Here is a 21,459-nt window from a genome sequence, read left to right as displayed (position 1 = left end):
TTGTGAGATGGATGATTTGAGTGCAAAGATCAGATACAAAATCGAAACATCAAAATAGGATGCCTATTTTTTGTTGAAAACCTATATAAATAATTATAATATTATAGTAATATTTTACATTCACAATAATATTTTATACAATGATATTTATTTAATACAAACATTTTTATTATTTATGTATAAATGGCAATTTTTTAATATATTTTTTTAATTTTTGTTAACGTTTTTAACATATTGAAATGCCATACAAAAATATAAGCTAAAACAATCATTTTGTTATATTTTGGTTAAAACTATACCTTTCAATCCCCATGCACAACAAACAGCTTTTGTCATAATGCATTTCATTTTGTAACACAAATCAATAAATATTAATACATATCAATTAGTTCTGTTTTATCAATCTATCCAACCACCCGAAGGGGCCTGCACCATATCAATGATCAACTGCAACGATATCAATCTGTAGTTAAAATAAACATAACAATTACATAACAATTACAATTATATATATATATATATATATATTTTGTATATTACAATAGAAAATTATAAGAAACTTTTATCATATTCGCTGTTATATGTCATTACGGCCTGCTTATTATAATAACTTTTAAAAAAATTATCCAAGTATAACTGTTCAATATTACCAAAAGATGTCAAAGTAATTGTAAGCGGTTAAAACCATGTCAATATAAAAACACCATTACATGTATGTATGTATACATACATACATATATATAAATATAAATATATTTTTTTATCTGAAATGGAATATTAATAGTTTCAACAAAAAAAATCTGTATGACACCATAATTATTAAAATTAGTAATAACATACAAAATAATATACAAATGTATCAGAATAAATTGTGAAGATATAAATCACATTTAAAGTTTATGATCATAAAAATGTTATATGTAAAAGAAATTAACAAAAAATGACCAGTAATTTACCATCAATTTATTTAAAAGATTTATTAAATATACCAAAGCGATACAAGAATATTAAGTATGTTGGCAATGAATCTTTGCAGATGATCTACTAAAAATATCAATTGTCAATTTACAGAAAAACTTTGTAATTAAAATAAACATTTTTATATAAATAGGGAATACAAGTAAAGTAATCATCAACAGATTGTCATTATTAAACCAGAACCAAATATCTAGAAAAAAAAGGAAAAACATTAAGAATAATTTTTAAATTATTAAGCAAATAAAAACAAACACGGGAAAGAATTACAATAAAGGAATCAACACTTTTAAATCAACAAATTATTTTATAAACAAAAAATAAAGAAACAATTATTTGATATTATAAAAAGAAATAAGTAAAGTAATTACAGTAAAAAAAGCAGTAAAGTAATCATAATAACTTTTAAACCAAATAACATTACTTGACATAAAATACAAAACATTAAAAAAAAATTGCATAATTAAAACAGAAGTATTAATAGTATTTATAAATTAAAGATAATAATTATTAGGTACAGTATAAAATAATGGCCAATCATAAATAAAATTCAAAAAAGGTAGACCGAACAAACAATTGTACCAGTGTAAAGTAAATAGAAAATGAGCTCATTGTAAAAAAAATAGGAAAACTTAATGTTATTATAATAATTATTTTATCTCCTCTTAGCAGGTAGTGTTGCTTGAGTATGATGCATGCAGCCTTCTACGTTTTCTGGCCAATCACAGACATTTTCAGAGTGAACAAAAGATTTTATGGGAATAGCGTATGATGTTTTCTTTCACCTTCACACATATAGTACAAAGTGCAATCTGCTTTATCTCGGTGGTATGATATTTAATCGTCTTCCTCTTCACATGACACTGCATTTCCTGTGGAAAAAATATATTCATTATACTCTTAGTTTTCCGAACAAAAATATTCAAATTTTTAGAGTTTTGCTGGTTTTGCAGCTTAAAAAAGGAAATTATATCATATTTTTCCTGGTGTACACTATCTTTTCCATTATTTTTTATGATTATGATGCACATACAGCAACAACTGAGATAAAGATAACACCTGTCAGACTAACTTTCTCTGATAATAATGATGTTCACTATACACAATGAACAGTGAACAGAGTCCCCACAGTGAACAGAGTGAAAATGTAATTTGTAGTACTGAACATCACCAGTATTTTTTTTAAACAAATGCAAAAGTATATTCATTTAAGTGAAGAAGGCACAGGAAAATCTCTAATAAGCCCATCGTGAAATACTAGGTATTTTTGAGTACGGCTATGTCATTTTGCGAGTGACTTGTGACACACATTAAGTTGCCTATTACAATAACAATACTCACACGTAAATTACATAGTTACTACTGGATCATAAAATATGCTTTTGGATTTAGCAGAAATATAATTATTTTATCTAAACGTTTTTTAAAATTTAAACTACAGTCCAACTCTTGAAAAGTAATAACAAAAATGATTTTTCAATTACGAAAAACCTATAAAATTGTACATGTAAACTAAATTTTATGCCCGATTACTATAGTAATTACATTGCTTTCAACATAAGAGTTCTGTAACTCCTGGGTGATCTCAAACATTTCTGAAAATAAAATGATGTTAAGTAAGGATCACCTACTATGTTAACTGTTCTTAACACTGATAAAGCCACTGAAAACTATTAATCATCAAAGTTAAATTACAAGGTTATGTGCCTTTATGATAGACATTTGAAAGACAGAAATGAAACTACTCTGGTTTTGATGTGGTTGTTCCCGAGCGTGTAATTCTATTCTCATAGTATCCAGTAGATACTGACCGCATCAGTTGACAATACTTAAAAAATATATAAAAAATAAAATAGTTTTCAGTAATTAAAAGTAAATAAGCAAACCGCAGTTTTAGATCTACCTGTAGGAAAACATTTGAAGAATATTTAAAAAGTTACAGGATTAAAAGAACATTTCAAACAATAGATTAAACTCATTTTTCGTATACAATACCAGGCTTCCATGGATCCAAAAAATTTTGATTGTTGAAAAAAAACAAAAAAAAATTTATACAAATAGATATTATTGTAAATTGTAGTTACGTACCAAATATTATAGTGTATCAATCACGATTGATAGGCTTTTTTATATTTATAAGTTTCATATCTAAATTCTAATGCTAGTTTCTAATTTAATTTTTTAGGTCCTGTTATTCAGTGTTTCATGATGCACTACATATTTGTCAGGATATAACTCAACTGATCTGAAATTTTCTTTCTCTGTAAGTAAATAAATGAAGAGAAAGAAGCAGGCTGGTAGACAATATAATAATATTTGCTAAACAACTATAGAACAGGGAATAGAAACGTTGAAGGAAATTGATATACTTTGATAGGTTTGTGAACTGCATTGCTCCATCCATCTCTCAGCAATTATCTAAAAGGTATGTGGCCCCCTTGTGTGGCCTTGTAGTATTTGTTTACAAAGGTGTTGACAGGTCTTGAAAATTTCAATAATCGGTTTGGAAGGATGAATATTTTTGTGTTTTATATAGGTACGTAGAATGCAGTCATGAGCAGAATGTCTGTCATGTTATTTAGGTATGTCTACATTTGGGAGATTTATAGAGAAGATTGTGTCGCATCCAGTTACTTTTAAGATAATATCTACAATTGTAATTAAAAGAAACAAGTAAATAACCACACTTAAATACAATTCGTGTCTGAGTGTGGCTCAAAGAACTAATTCATTACTGCTAGTAAAGAATATAAAAAGCTAATATAGAAAGTAATTTTTATCTTAAATTTCCAATTTATTGTACCTTTTTATCACAAATAATAGAAAATTCACTTTCATTTGTTTTAAATAAATACTGATAAAGCTCTACAGCATTTTTATAGATTTCTCAAGTTTATACATTTTGTTGATGTCAATAATAATAATAATAATTAACAATCTCTTTTGATTAATGATAATTTGTGTTTAATAATTTTAATTATTATTTAATTATAATTTTATTTTTTTAAACTAATTGAATTATCTTTTGAACGATATATTTATTGTTCTTAACACAAAATTAAAACAATAATAGATAATTTAAAAAAGTATAACAAAAGAACTGAAAATTATATATTTGGTTGAGCAACATTCTAGTAAGTAAAATTCAGTAAAATAATAATCAGGAAAAAATGAAAGTATAGAGAAGATGAGACTTATAGTGGTGAAAGAAGTTATAATGAAATAAGGAAAGATGTAAGGAACAAGAAAAATATTCAGTAAATAAAATAATACAAATTTACAGAAATGGAAGAACCGTACAAATTTATGGCACTTCATTTTGATGAATTTGATATTTTATTTTGTTTACTTTTTTGTATGTAAAGTCTTAAAATATCCATCTTATCATAAATCTCAAATACAATTTACTTAAAAATTACATTACGTTAGGGCACAATTACAATTAGGCACTTACATCGGTTCAATTTCAGTCGGACAATTCCTGAGAAAGTTCTGTATTCTTTATCCTTATGAAAAAAGTAAAAAAAACAGTAACATGTAGGGGGTTCAAATCCATTAAAAGTTATACTTTTAGCTAGCTACTTGAATCTGAGGTAGTAGCATCGCAAATCAATTAATATCAGGAATATTATCTATTCACTCAAGTAAAGGATTACCACCACTTAACCCTCCATTGGGGGATCTGGGTGAATGGTGTATAATGCAGTCAGATAATTCCACAGGGCATACAATTTTAGGAATGGATGACTGTTTTGCTTAATAAAGAAAGGTTAAATTTGTTTTCAGGTAGCTGTTTAATACGTAAAGAATAGAGATATGGATATGATATGATAAAAAAAAAGTAAAGGTTATTTGGATACTCAAAATTCACAAAAAAATCTATCAAATAATATTTCTATTCTACTCCACAGTTAAACTAATTTTAAAACTACAGCTTGGAACAATAAGATAATTCTTACATTAAGTAAGTAAATTAAACTAGCAAATTAAAAATTGGTTATCGTTATACAGAATGTATACAGTATAATTTATTATTTTATTTTTGGTAAAGAACTTACGATCTTTAGTTGTATAACCAACACCACCAACAGGATTAGAAGTTTCCTAAGGACCATCATATTTTACTGTGTAACCATCTAATTCTTGTCCCATTGCATTCATTAAAGGGAATTTTCCTGTTCCACGAGACCCTCTGAAGTCTTCCGTAACTACAGACCAAACCATGATACCTCCAAATCCTTCTTCTTTTAACCAAGCCATCTACAAATGAAAAAATTAAATATAATTAGTAATAGTTATTTATATCTTAAAAAAACTGCATCTTGTAAAAATCTGTAGTTCTTTTTACTGCAGCAGTAAACAGCTTAATCACTTTACATATTGGCTGCCAACTCTGTAGGATTTATGAAGCCTCCTGTGTGTTCTTAAATTCTGAGTCTGTTGCGTATGGAGTTTCACTATTGTTTAAAACTCTCCTCCATTCAATCGTCATCCGTTTAGCACGTTTACTTGTAAAAATCTGTAGTTCTTTTTACTGCAGCAGTAAACAGCTTAATCACTTTACATATTGGCTGCCAACTCTGTAGGATTTATGAAGCCTCCTGTGTGTTCTTAAATTCTGAGTCTGTTGCGTATGGAGTTTCACTATTGTTTAAAACTCTCCTCCATTCAATCGTCATCCGTTTAGCACGTTTATTTTATTTTAAATACACACAATATGAAATTTACTTCATTATCTAAAGCTGGATTAAGAGATTTTTATTTTTGTAATATAGTAATTTTTTCAGTTTGGATTTTTGAGATAACTCAGCCAATAAATTTTTTCTTTCATTTAACTATTTTTAGTGTAAGGTGATACACAATAGGCATAGATTTACAAATAACTTATATAGACCACTGCTATTGAAAAAAATAAAATAAAATGTGCTTTATTGACAAGGCAAAAGTAAGTTACTTTACTTATTTACTTACTTAGTAAGTAAGTAAGTTACTTGACTTAGTTATTTACTTCACAGAAAATAATAATAATAAAAATTGAATAATTCATTCAATGGAATAAATGATAGATTTGCATAAAATTCATGTAATAATTTATTTAATTTAATGGAATTTACAACTACATAAATTCAGATGTTTGGCTACCTTTGTTATATCCATTGAATTGCAGACCATGATTACTAATTTGCAGTATCATTATAACAATATTTATATTACACAAGTAAATGCAATTTTACCCATCATGCCTGATAAAGGCATTTGAGGTTCTTTATAGATTGTTGGTATATGTCTTTGTTATGCTATTATGAATCTTGAAGTACAAAACTCTCAGTTTCCATTTTCTGAGCAAAAATTCTTTATTTAACAACAAACTTGTTCATTAATATTTTGCTACTTGCAAAAATAAAAACGATACAATATTTGAATCTTTGAGGACGAGTCTACAGTCACAAATTAAGCTTTTTATATGGAAAAATTATTATTAAAATATATTTAATCCACTGGCAAAGAGTTAAAAAAATAATTGAAGAATGAAAATATATATAAATATAAAATATTGCAATATGAGATATTAATAAAAATCATTCGAGAAAAACTATTATTCCATTTAATGTTAAGTTATTTTATTTTAAGATGAAGAAAATTAAGGTTCTTTATTTTTTTTTTTATTATAATTCAATTAGATTTTAACAATTGCTGTTTGTACAACAGCAATATTTGTGGATAAAAAACGTTTAATTTTATTCATATAAATTTATATGAAGATCTTTCAAATAATTCAGTAATTTATTAAAGACTAGTCGGAACCTGGACCCCCAAGGCCAAGGTAAAACTTCCACCCAAGTCAGGGTCTCCCAGGGCCGCAGCGCTCGCCATTCCTGTGTTACAGAGGGACGGCGCCTTGAACACCCAAAGAGTTAAATTCGGTCGCCATTCCCGTCTACCTAGAAGGCTACGCTCCCCTGGACATGCGCACTGTTCATTATCCTCATTAGTGTGAGAATAATACTGATAAATAACAAATATTCAGACCTATATACTGATAAATAACAAAAAAATATAGAAACCTGAAAAAGAAACTAGAAAAAGATAGAATAACAGTAGCTTTTAACCTTGCTTTTTCTGTTTAGCTTCGGAACCATAACACTTCACAGGATGATGGGTTTGAAGTGTAGTCTTGTACAGTCTGAGGTCGACCATTCCTGAGAATTGTGGTTAATTGAAACACAAGAACACCGGTATACACGGTCTAGTATTCAAATCCATATAACAGTAACTGCCTTTACTAGAATTTGAACGTTAGAAAGATCGACTTCCAAATCAGCTGAAGAGTTAACCACTAGACCGACCCCCGGTGGGTTAGAATAACAATAGCTAAAGTAACTAAAGTACACACACTTTTGACAGAAAAATTCATAACTTATTTCTTTGCCATAATAATGAAGTAAAAGAATTAATCTTTTTTTTTCCGTAAAGAATATCTTTAATTTACAACTTCACGCTCCTTGGGGGTGAAAAAATAATACAATTATTAATGTTCAAGGGAGCAAGAGCCTCGGTCTGTGGCTTAAAACCTTCCCTGGTGTAATACGAATGTATCCTGAAAATGTGAAAGCAATCGATCAGTTGGTTCTTCAGAGATTTTTTTAAATGAAATACATCAAAAAACCTTCTCAGTTATGCCCAAGAAACATGGGTAAAAATCTGGTTGCGTTTGATCAAGTGGTTTTTTGTTTATCCCGAACAAACAAAACCCCTTTTCATCTTTATGTAATAGATATACGAGATCTAAAATAACGAGACAATTTTTTTTTACAACCACTTTAAAGCTACTAGTAAACATATGGTTATTATATGACCAGCTGATTTATATTGGGTATGATACTGCTCTAGTATATTCATAACAATCTTGATAAGTTGCAAACTGTAATGCAAGTGATCTGGATAATTTAGGCTTATGTCAGTAAATTAGTTCATAACGCTTTAAAATAAAATATCAAATTTTTAATTTTTCATCTAGTTTCGGCTTATTAGTTACATGAATACACCATAATGGTGACTGTGCTTATATAAATGCAACTGAAGTGAAATATCAGGTGAATTTTATTACATACTTGGGTTGATGGTTTATTAAATTTAAGGAAGTTTTTTCCACTCTATCTTCTAAACCAAATCTACTTTGTCCTAGTTAATTTGAAATTCAATTATAGATTGCATTGCCAACATAAGAAAAATAATAGAGGTGTGAATTATGGCAGCTAAAAAACAATAAAAAATTAGGGAATTACCTACCGAAAGATAGTGGAGAACTATAAACCTAGGTAATACCACTTATAATGTTGTCAATCTATAATATCTATAATGTTGTTATATAATCTATAATATAGTGTGGATGACAATTTTGTATATTGTATAATTTTTATACATATATATATATATATATATATATATATATATATATATATATATATATATATATATATATAGCCTAGGACACTCCCAGTAAAATAAGGAATCCAACTTAGTCATACTTCTAAATTGGTTCAACTGTTGTGCAGCTACATTGGAACAAACATACAAACACACATATATACATTACACTCTACATTTACATTCTAAATACATTACACTCGTTTTTGAGCAGTGTAAAAATTGAGATACACCAATGAACTGTTAAAACTTTGTTTTTCAAAAACTGTCTGCCTTAAAAAAATCCTATCCTTGAACCCACCTTCAATTTATAATTAGTACAAAGTAACTGTGTACCACCTTAAGGGAGGTACAAATAATGTTAATTTTTCCATTATGTTAATATAACAATATATATTCTATAACATTAGAAACAAACCTGCAAATCCACTTCTAATAACACTTTACTCGTACATCCTTCCAGCTTTCCTTTCTAATTACACGCTTCACTTAAGACCTGAAGAATACATGTGCTGTTGCTGCTTTTTGAGGTCACAAATCAAATTTTATGATCAAATAGTAAATGTAATCATAACAGCAAGTGTTTCCTTAAACCCAACTGATATAATATTGAATATTGGACTTAAATAAGAATTTGTGTGAAGATTACAGTAGGGATGATGTACAGCGTAATAGGCAGTATTATATTGTGTATCCAATTAACAGGATTTGTAATCGGTGATCAGTGACAGCTGATTGGCGATTATAATAATTATTATTTATTATGTTACAGTTACGTTAATGTGCTATAATGGGTTAACTAATACTATAATGCCAGATTAAAGTAATGGTTAAAACGTAGATAGACATTGGCAATATAAGTTGTAAAAATGTTTAACTTCTTAGTAAGCAGTATTATATTTTATTTGATAATGTAAATCTATTTCATGTGTTCTTGTTGCTTTTTACTACCCTGTCTAGCGCTATAGCAGTAGAAGTTAAAGTATGGTAACCCATCAAAATAACCTTTTAAATAAAAACTACAATGAGACAAGAGGATGGTCTTACAATATTACTCGATTGTGCTCTGGAAAAATTAATTGCAGAATATAATAGGAAAATAAAAATACTTAATAAAAATGGGGGGGGGGGGGGGGGTTAACATCTTAATACTTAAATGTAAATGTTTTACCATTAGCTGATGATCTGATAACTTTGGTAAAAGACTTTAGATAGAGAAAATTAAAATCAAGAACTAGAAAAATGTGCAAACAAAATTAGGCTACAAATTTTATATAATGGATTCCAATAATAAAAGTAGAATCCAAAAAGTGAAAATTTCAGAATAAGAATCAATCAAGAGTTAAAAATTTAAAGCAAAATAATTATGCTGAACATTTTTTGAAAAAAATAAAAGCCAGAACACAAAAAATCAAAGTGGCTTTCATCTTACAAAATTTCTTAGGGAAATCTAATAATTGTAACTTTACGGCCAAAACTCAAAATAATACTGCTAAATTAAGCAAATCTGAAGAATTTTACCAAAATTTTGAAAAGTCATACAATTAGAAAAAGAACTAATTTTATGGTCACTTGACTGGAATGGATGAAAATAAATTAATGAAACAAATATTTAACTTTTTTTTAAAAAAGGAAAACCAAATAAGCTAGTTAAAAAAATGTAAAATCTCTAATTATTAAATATTTCCACAGAAGTAATTTCTGATGAAATCTTTCAGAAAACTAATCTTTCAAGAAAACTAGATAACAGCAATAAAGTAAGCAATAAATAGCAAGATAATAAAGCAAGTAGTAACGTAAGCAAGGTAATAGCAATAAAAGGACTAAAATAAAATAGCAATAAGATATGTTTCTAACTTTTGAAATGTACTCTAGCTTATCAGAAACAAAACTGAATCAATATGTAATGACACCCTTAGCTATTGAATCTGCACCTTTTTTTATTTATTTATTAGTTCACATCTTATTTGCATTGACAATAGGATTCACACATTTATACACTGAACCACCCTAATTGAATGACTAATTACAAAATTTATCAGGAACATCAAAATAAAAGATTTTAAGACAGATTAGCTTTATAATTTCATCCAGATTAGGATGAAAATAACTTTATCAAAAATTCAACAATTTTCTCAAGAACTTATGACTTGAAATTATAACTACAGTGGCTTCTTCAAAACAAACAATATAGTACATTCAGAGTTGTAACTCATTCAGAGTTGTATCTTTCTGTGCAATATCTTATCTGTAAAAGCATCTTCAAGAAAAGAATTTCATTTAAAAACATTTCATTACAATGAATAAACATTGAAAAACATTTTTTTGAAATAATGATTGCCTTTACATAGTAATTTTTAATATAATTTAAAACATAATTTCAAAGACAATGTTAAACATTGCCAATATTAACATAACCATCTACTCACCATTTGTGTTCCGTAAAAAAGCAACTAACGTTTAGTAGGTTTGAACCTGATCTCTCTAAGAGAGAGATAACCTCTCTCTCAGAGAGAGAGAGAGAGAGAGAGAGAGAGAGTGAGAGAGAGAGAGCGACACAAAAAAAAATCAAAATCTGCAAGAGCTTAAAAAAGTTTTATAAAGATTTTTGGCCCTTCTATGATGATCTTCCATTCAGTTATGCAGTTATGTTCCTGGAAAACACTTCTCCAGATATTCGATCAGACGAGGAAGTCCAACTGCATGGCCACTTTCTTTCTTTTTCCTGTTTAGCCTCCGGTAACTACTGTTTAGATAATACTTTAGAGGATGAATGAGGATGATATGTATGAGTGTAAATGAAATATAGTCTTGTACATTCTCAGTTCGACCATTCCTGAGATGTGTGGTTAATTGAAACCCAACCACCAAAGAACACCGGTATCCACGATCTAGTATTCAAATCCGTGTAAAAATAGCTGGCTTTACTAGGACTTGAACGCTGGAACTCTTGGCTTCCAAATCAGCTGATTTGGGAAGACGCGTTCACCACTAGACCAACCCGGTGGGTTAAGGTTAGGATGCACTAAATTTAGCTATCATTTTCATTGATTATTTACGAAAACCATTAATGATACCGTACGAAATATGTAATAATTAATTTTTTCCCTATTTATGTTATGTGCTTAAGGTATTGACCTATAAGCAAAATTTGTTTCAAGATTCTTTAGAAATAACTTTTAGTACTCTCATTAAAAATCTGTTATGGTTACATTTTTCCTTATAACTTAACGTATCTTAAAATAGAAAGATGTCACTCTCAGATATCACTTCTCTGGATGTTTTTGCTTGGGGTTTTATTATAAATTATACCAAAGAAAATATTGAGATTTTAATGATTTAACACAAAAAATGTTAAAGGTGTTTGGTCTAATAATGCCGTAGATGCTCCCAAACACCTAGCAAGAGTTAGATTATTGTCTAGGCATCTGACCAGCTAAAAAAAGTGCATACACTGAAGTTGACTAGCCTACATTAGAACATGACGAGTTGCTAAGTTTAGTAAAAAAAAAAAGAAGAAAGTTATTAACGTGTACTTTTGGATACTTTTAGTCTGGACATCCTGTAGATTATGAAGTGTGTGTGTGTGTGTGTGTATATATATATATATATATATAAAAAAACAAAGAAAATATTATTTATAATATATAATTATATATTAAAATTAATATAATATATAATTAATATAATATCTTATAAGATATAAATAATACAATGATAATAAATTTATAATAATTAAAATAAAAACACCTCATACTGCATGATATTTTTTTAATTCTTACAAATTAGCACTTCTGTGGTACACACCTTAGTTAAAAACCACACCATATGGCAGAGTATTTCTTCACTAAAAGAGGATGAATATATTCTGGGCCCATCAAAGAATTAATTTGGCAAATGGCCTCTTCAACACCACTGTCAGTTAAAATAACATTTGCTACATACACAGCAGATGTATATTCACATATTTCAGTCAACATCACGTCCAGTTAGTTAATTATATAATTTTCGTCATTAAACTGAATAATAATAAAAGTACTTAAATTAGTTTTTGTGGAATTTCATTATTTCAAACCAAAATGTGAACTAAAAAATAAATGGGTGAAATAACAAAGGTTTAGTGAAAAATAAAGGGCATAATAACATGGTTTTGCACTAAAATAAAGAACAAAAAGGGATTAAAAACCATAATTAAAAAAATAAAATCAAAGAATTAAGACAGAAATATGCCAGGAAATGAAAAATCTTGAACATTTTTTTATACCAATTTACTATCTATGGAATTTACAAAAACTATTACAAATATGAGTTTTATTTTCTTAATGTGTGAGTTGTAATAAAATGAACAACAAAGTAACGTCACCATGGTCCAATTGGATCAGCATGATGCGTAAACAATGTGTAATTATGTACTCAGGCCTACCATTCCTGAGAAATAAGGTGCCACCAAAGCATATCAGTATGCATGGTTTAGTTTTTAAATCCGTATAAAAGCAACTAACGTTTAGTAGGTTTGAACCTGATCTCTCTAAGAGAGAGATAACCTCTCTGTCAGAGAGAGAGAGAGAGAGAGAGAGAGAGAGAGAGAGAGAGAGAGAGAGAGAGAGAGAGAGAGTGACACAAAAAAAAATCAAAATCTCCAGGAGCTTAAAGAAGTTAAGATAAAGATTTTTGGCCCTTCTATGATGGTCTTTCATTCAGTTATGCAGAAAAAGAGGAGCGCAATAGAACATGTTAAGGTAAAAAGAAATTTTTAAAAAATTTAAAGACAGGTGTCAACAAATTAATATTTTTAATAAAATAATATTATACTGTACATTTATGTAAAACTATAATGTATAGAACTGTTACTTTAAACTTTTAAGAGCGTTTTTATATTTTCACAATATACTAATGAAGCAACAGTTATTCATTAGTTTTATTTTTAGTTAGCAAACCTTATTATAATAATTCAATACAAAGTTTATTTTTTTGTTTATAAAAGTCTGATTAGTTATAGTACAAGTCAGTAGGATAAGAAACTAATTAAATATCTCTTGTAATGTTACTATATTTTTTTTGTCTTTGATTTTTAAGAATGTTTTTATATTTTCAGTGTACTAATGAAGCAATAGTTACTCATTAGTTTATTTTTAGTTTGTAAACCTAATGGTAATTAACCAATTAAATATCTCTTATAATGTATTTTTGTACTGTTATCTAAAAAAATGAAAGTGTTTTGTTGTAAGTAACGTCTTTACATTCTATCTCTACAATTATTTTGTTTCCGAGTAATTTCAATAATTCAGAAAAACATTTTATAATATAAACCTAATAATATCATGAACACTTGTATTAGGTTTCAGTTCAAGAAAAGAGCAGGCAAAATTAAGTTTCTAGGCAGACAGCTGTTTTTCAAAGCATATTTTTCAACTATAACTAAATCATCCAAGTTCAAAACGCCCTATGTAGCCGATCACCATTGTTTGACATAACCTACATGTTTTTTGAATTGTAAGAAATCTTCTAAGCAAGTAATAGATGAAAAAAAGAATTTATCTTAAATACAGGTAATTAGAAATCTTAGATTAAATTTATGATATAACTGTTATATTACATTCTGTTAATTCAATTTCAAAGGTTTTTCTGCTCTCCTGAAAAAATTAGAATGAATGACTATATAACTATATAACTATTATATATATATATATATATATAACTATACAATTAAATATGCATTTTAATTGCTCTCATTTAAAGTGTAACATTCAACTCAGAAATAGGATATGCCACGTTTAAAAACAATTGCAGTTGCTGTTTTTAAGAGAACTGCAATTATTATTTTTAACAGATGGTAAGTTTTAAGCTAGAAACGTTTTGATTCTCAATGTGGGTGGTGGGTGAAAAAGTTTAACAATCAATTGTTTAAAAGAATATTACATAAAAAAAAAAACAAAAAACATGGTGAATATTTGGACTGTACAACTATGCTGGCCAGGAGTTTGACTGTGTGGTTTGTCAAGCTCTTCATCATTTGGCCATTAACATTTTACTTTACTTTATAATCTTCAATCTCAAACATAAACAATAAAACAATAAATCTCAAACATTTTTAAGTGATCATAAAAACACAAGTATAAAACATAATTATGTATAAAATATAATTCTCAAGACTTATCTCTTCTAATAGAAGAGATACAATAATATGAATAATATCTGTATGACTAATAATTAAAATATAATAAAGCAGATCTTTAAATAATTACAGTTACGGCATTCGTGATTTGTACATTTTGACAATCTTAAAATCTTACACAGTATACAGAAAGTAAGGCAAATCAGTAAGAATTTCAAATTAAAGTTTTATAAATTCTTAAATTAACAGTTTCACTCCAGTAGCAGTTATTTTAAATAAATAATATTTAGTTTATATTAATTTTAACAATAGTTTCATAAAATAAATCAGCAGCACTTATGTATTGAATAACGCTAATGTACTGTCTTTTTCTAATTAGTCTTTGGAATGTAACGTATTACTTCAGAGGATTATATGTATGAACGTAAATGAAATTTAGTCATGCACAATCTCAGGTCAACCATTCCTAAGATGTCTGGTTATATTTGAAACTAAACCGCAAAAGGAAAACAGTTATTAATGACCTAGTATTCAAATCTGTTTAAAAGAAAGTTCTAAGGTTCAAATTCTAGTAAAGGGAGTACAGATATGTACTTTTATACAGATTTGAATTTTACTAGATTAAGGATATTGGTATTGGGTTACAATTAACTGCCTATCTCAGGAATGGTCAACCTGAGACTGTACAAGACTAAACTCCATTTATATTCATATATATCATCATCTGAAGAAATATCTTGCAGCGATTCCAGAACCTAATCAGAAAAAGAGAGAATGGTAACGTACCAATTAATTTTTCAAAGTAATGCTTCTAAATAATTAAATTTTTTATAATGATTTAATAAATGTAATCTGATATTTTCATTGGCTTTTAATTATTGCTACTTAAAAATTATACCAAGAACATTCTAGTATCGAGTTAAATTTTAAAAGTGTTTATTTGGTTATTTGAAATACCAAATGAAGTTTTTCATTTGCCCAAGTAATTTCCTTTTCAGATAATGTGTATCTATGTCCAGAAACAGTTTACGGATTAACTTCTGTTAGTATTTCCTGTCGAGGTAATATTAGAATATCACTGTGTGCTGGAAAAACATAAAAAGGAGATGGACCTTGAAAGTGAGGAAAACTTACTTCCGCTTCTTCTGTTGATTCTTTTCTAGATAATACACAAACTAACCACAAAGCACCATTATAATGCACAAGACAAAACCTTTTATATCATAAATTTGAGGAAAACCAACTTCTCTTTCGTGCAAAACTTTAAGTTGTTCGTATTCTTCATATCTGGAAATAATTTTTGTTTTAAAATATCCTTTCCTGACTGGTAAAAAAGCACGCAACTTCTGAGTACCTTAGATTGCCATCGTTTTGCTAAATACTTTTCATTTGAAACAAATATGAAATTCATATTTTTAATATTTGACCAAGCCTAATAATAAAGCCGAGTGACTGTTGTTACTTGATCTTGCTATGGGCGTTGTAAACTTGCTTTTGATGTTAATCTTTTCTTTTAAGACTATCACCAAAACCAACAAATGCACTTTTTAATGTGATGTGGCAAACGAATGTCATTCTACCCCTGGACCAAAGTCATCCTCATCATACATTAAATTCACAAAATTTTTACGATTTTTATATTGAGCTGCTGAGCCATCTGAGAAGTAAGTTTATTCACAATATTATACTATTCTTTTAAAAACTGAATTAGTTTTTACCTTTTTTAAGGTGACACTTTCATTTTCAACTTTAAAATTTTCTAATTTAACCAAGTTGGTCTCTTCAATTGCTAAAGGATCTTTTTCAATATCACCATTAATAACATCTAGCGGTTCCTCTTTCAGTGTTACTAAATCCTGTAATACAAAACAAAATATGAATGCTACAAATTAAATATGTTTATGATTATTTGTATAATTTATAAAATAAAAATAAATTGCAACTCTAATTGACTTACAACACACATTAACAGATCAGCGACTGTTATATTATTATTATTATTAGACGACTTTAATGTGCAAGGTTTTACATGAGAAAATCACAAAAACCTTTCTTTTGTTAAATATTAACATCCAAATTTAAATGTTAAAAATGCTAAAGACAGCAACAAAATTCTAGCAAGTACTTTGAAAAACTATTAAACTACGAGGAACCTAAGGTAAGATTTCAATTCCAAAATTCAGCAATATGAACTGACAAATCAAAAACACATAAGGAAATAAAAATAGACAAACTCATCAAGAAAATAAACAAGGTAACAGGTGATGGCTTGATTGCAGCAGAATTACAAAAGAATCATGCAAACAGCAAAGAAAAAACTTAAGAAAGAGATATGGAAAATTAAAAAAAATTCCATTAATACATCCACTACACAAATATGAAAATGATACAGAAGTAAATAACTACAAAAGGATTAACCTCTTACCTATGACATACAAAATCCTTTCAAAAGGACTTCAAATTAGAATCTAATTAATCGCAGACTACGGCTAAAAACATTTACCAAAAAGACAGAATTCATAACCATCCAAGATTCCCTAAAGTTGCAAAATAACAAAATATGGGAAAATCAATAAATTCAACAAATTTAAATATATGGGAGAAATAACCCAAATTAATGGTTTAGATAAAAAAAGCCAATCAAGCGCGAATGAGAATATTAAAATAAGCCTATCAACTAACAAAAGATATCTTCAACAAAAAGAATATTTCAGAAGATGCCTAAATCAGATATTAAAATAATCAAGTAGTAAAAAGTAGAGATGCACCTGTTTACATCAGATGCATAATCAGTTTAAAAACAGACAACTTAGTCCAGCAGAATAAAAGAAGGTAAAGACTTGAGAAAAGTCCTATGACCAATGTTTAAACAGTTTCCCTAATATGGTGTTTATTATGGCCACTATAGATTAGAATATTACCGGGTTACTAGGGTATATTTTGGGCTTCTCAGTCAAAATCTTTCATTAACTAAAAAGGGTATGAAACAAAAATGCATAAAGAGCATATGACAAAAGAGACCAATTTTTAAATAAAACTGATGATTTAGTTAGTGAATAGTAACAGTGAAACTGAAGGTAGTAGACAACTCAGAAACAAGGTGAATCAAAATCAATATAACTTAAGGAAAATTCCAAATTCAATTTGTTTGATTCAAAAAATCTAAGAAAAACGTTTGATTTTTCATTTTTTATTCTAACAAAAGAACATCAAAAAATTGTTTTATTGGAAATATGAATATTTGAATGAAGCTCACCATCCAGATAAAAAATTATATTCATTAAGTACAGAAACTGAATATAACAGTTTTATGAGGAGAACCTTAGTTTAGATCGAAGAAAATTTAAATCTTCTGAGTTAGGTAATAAGATTAAAAAACTGCAGTTTATTTTTCATATTTTTTCTGACTCAACCGCTTTACAGATTGAATCGATTGTCAAAATAATTCTTGTTTTTTAATTGTAATCATTATTACTCAGCCTTAAAAAAAATTTATCTTATCCGGTGACAGGAATATAAATTTACCAAATAACAATAATAAAATAAATAAGTATAAAATCCTACAGAATAGTCAAGGATAAAAATCACAAGTTAATATTACTTTGAGGCCAACATAAGTTTAAGATCATTTGCAGACTATTTGTTTAAAAGAGATAAGATAACCTTGTTTTAAATTACAACCAGAGCATTTAGACCATACGATAGTTCTAAACAGTAAACAGAAAAATAAGTTACAATGTAAAGATAGATTTTAGTTGTTTTAATGATTTAATTAACGAAAAAGATTCTAGTTCTATAAATAAATAAAGCCCTATATCCATAAAAAAAATAACATTAATGATGTTTTCATTATCAATAAACTGAATAAAGGAATTGAATATGCCAAAAATACTGCTAAGACTATTAAATTTCTGTAAACTAAGCCTTGGTCAGTTAAAAACATAACCCTACTTCTTTTTTTACTAAGAAAGTGAATTAAATTAAAAGATAAATTATCCAGATGTCAATGTTTAAATAAGTATTACAAAAATAAAACAAACTTAATACTTAAAATTTTTAGAACAGATTAAACAATAAACTGCGTATACAGAAAATATAAAATCAAAATGCTAAAGAATAAGGGTATGACAGATGAGCAGAGATAGTTATGAATCACCTAGTGAATTTTTTATTAGAGTTGGCAATAAAATAGATATACACTGAATGCAATATTGACATTACTAATTAAGCGACAGAAATAATCCTTTATAGATAATTAGATAAAACAATAAACTGTGAGCACACAAGTAGGCGCAATATAAAAAGTATTATTTTTCCTTAAAAGATCATAGAGTTGGTTGTTGATGTGGGGAAAGCAATATAGCTTTGGTAAATATCTTTTATTTAAATAGCGATTTATCAATTTTAATACTATTCAATAAAACAACAACTCACTTTAAAATGTAATTAGCGCTTATCGTACCAGGATAATGTGTTCTTAGCCAAATATTATAAAATGTATATAGTTAAGAATAAAACATTAGTAACTTGTTATAACATCAGTACTATTTAATGAAGATGATTTGAGAACTGAAATACTTCCTGTGTTGTAGAAGGCATTATTTGCTTTCTCATGGCTCCAATTTAACAGTCTTGTGTTAATTACCATCTGGTGGTTCATAAGGTTGTGGTTGTCACTACTATTATAAATATATTTCTCTGACTGAACGTCTTTCTATGTCATATTTTAATATTAATAAACTATTTTGTTATAAATTAACATATTTACGTTAAATTATAATTTTTTTTAGGCTAATGATCTTCATTTTCGCTCAATGAATTATGTAACAGTTGATTTATCATACAACAATATTTCAGTGATTGATCTTCAGCCGATGGAATTACTGGCACTTGCACAATATGAATCGAATTCATCAACTTCACACCATTACAAAACATTAGAAAATCATAGTGCTAGAATTAATCTGATTGGAAATCCATTATTATGTGACAGTAGAAATTATCACCTTAAAAAGTTTTTTGAGGGAACTCTAACACCAGAAGCTTATTATTTGATTGATATCATTCAAATAATCAAATAACATGTTCTGGACCAAAGCAATTAGAAAGTTTGTACTGGAATATGGTGCCATCAAAACTTCTAACATGTAAATTAAGTCAAAATAATAAACGAATCTAGTACTAAATGTCCAAAAGAATGGAAATGTTTCTACCGCCCGCAAGAGGAAGGATTGATTATCGATTGCACTGAACTAAGGATAAAAACTTTCCCCTCGAAACTTTCTTCTTGGAATATTACAATTCTACACTAAATCATATAAAAATGTTAATCATACTGAGCTATATTCAGCAAAAAATTATTTATCATCACTGCCACTAGAATTAGATGAAGGTTTCAAGTATATCACGACTTTACCACTTCCCTCAAATAACATTTCACAAATAACTTTGACCGGCTTATCGCCTAATATAACAGTAAGTATCAGAATAAATTATTTTAAGTATAGCCATAATGATTGGACATTTAATAATAAATATTTTATTTAATGATTTTCACACTTGTTGACTATAAAATACAGTAATTAGACAAATTTTACTAAAATTGGTGTTATAAAGGAAGAAGAGGAAGTTGAGGAGGATGAAATGGGAGAAACAATACTGAGATCTGAATTTAAGAGAGCATTAAAAGATTTAAATGGCAGAAAGGCTCCTGGAATAGACGGAATACCTGTAGAATTACTGCGCAGTGCAGGTGAGGAAGCGATTGATAGATTATACAAGCTGGTGTGTAATATTTATGAAAAAGTTCCGTCAGACCTCAAAAAAAGCGTTATAGTCATGATACCAAAGAAAGCAGGGGCAGATAAATGTGAAGAATACAGAATACAGTTTAACTAATTAGTTTAACTAGTCATGCATCAAAAATCTTAACTAGAATTCTATACAGAAGAACTGAGAGGAGAGTGGAAGAAGGGTTAGGAGAAGACCAATTTGGTTTAAGGAAAAGTATAGGGACAAGGGAAGCAATTTTAGGCCTCAGATTAATAATAGAAGAAAGATTAAAGAAAAACAAACCAACATACTTTGCGTTTATAGACCTAGAAAAAGCATGCGATAACGTAGACTGGAATAAAATGTTCAGCATTTTAAAAAAATTATGGTTCAAATACAGGGATAGAAGAACAATTGCTAGCATGTACAGGAACCAAACAGCAACAGTAACAATTGAAGAACATAAGAAAGAAGCCGTAATAAGAAAGGGAGTCCGACAAGGATGTTCCCTGTCCCCGTTACTTTTTAATCTTTACATGGAACTAGCAGTTCATGATGTTAAAGAACAATTTAGATTCAGAGTAACAGTACAAGGTGAAAAGATAAAGATGCTGCGATTTGCTGATGATATAGTAATTCTAGCCGAGAGTAAAAAGGATCTAGAAGAAACAATGTACGGCATAGATGAAGTCCTACGCAACAACTATTGCGTGAAAATAAACAAATACAAAACAAACGTAATGAAATGTATTAGAAATAACAAAGATGTACCAATGAATGTGAAAATAGGAGGAGAAAAGATTATGGAGGTAGAAGAATTTTGTTATTTGGGAAGGAGAATTACTAAAGATGGACGAAGCAGGAGCGATATAAAAGGCGAAATAGCACAAGCGAAACGAGCCTTCAGTCAGAAATATAATTTGTTAACATCAAAAATTAATTTAAATGTCAGGAAAAAATTTTTGAAAGTGTATGTTTGGAGTGTCGCTTTATATGGAAGTGAAGCTTGGACAATCGGAATATCTGAGAAGAAAAGATTAGAAGCTTTTGAAATGCGGTGTTATAGGAGAATGTTAAAAATCAGATGGGTGGATAAAGTGACAAATGAATAGGTATTGCGGCAAATAGATGACGAAAGAAGCATTTGGAAAAATATAGTTAAAAGAAGA

At 28.2% G+C, this 21,459-nt stretch overlaps 1 protein-coding gene across 3 annotated transcripts in view; it reads right to left on the bottom strand.

Annotated features, from left to right (window-relative positions):
- Window positions 1-495: 495 nt before the first annotated feature.
- The window catches only part of LOC142329827 (uncharacterized), a 51,343-nt gene continuing 30,379 nt past the window's right edge, over window positions 496-21,459 (bottom strand). For all 3 annotated transcript variants that reach the window (XM_075374684.1, XM_075374681.1, XM_075374685.1), the window contains 3 exons: window positions 16,237-16,374; window positions 5,034-5,235; window positions 496-1,847 (listed from right to left, as the gene is read on the bottom strand). In XM_075374684.1, the coding sequence (XP_075230799.1) occupies window positions 5,080-5,235; window positions 16,237-16,374 (294 nt within the window). In that variant the 3' untranslated portion in view covers window positions 496-1,847; window positions 5,034-5,079. The remainder of the gene's footprint in view (window positions 1,848-5,033; window positions 5,236-16,236; window positions 16,375-21,459) is intronic.

This window comes from Lycorma delicatula, chromosome 9 (genome assembly GCF_047948215.1).
Source record: "Lycorma delicatula isolate Av1 chromosome 9, ASM4794821v1, whole genome shotgun sequence".
NCBI classification, from domain to species: domain Eukaryota; kingdom Metazoa; phylum Arthropoda; class Insecta; order Hemiptera; family Fulgoridae; genus Lycorma; species Lycorma delicatula.
Note: the sequence above shows the minus strand (reverse complement) of the source record. Positions and strands in the feature narration are given on the sequence as shown.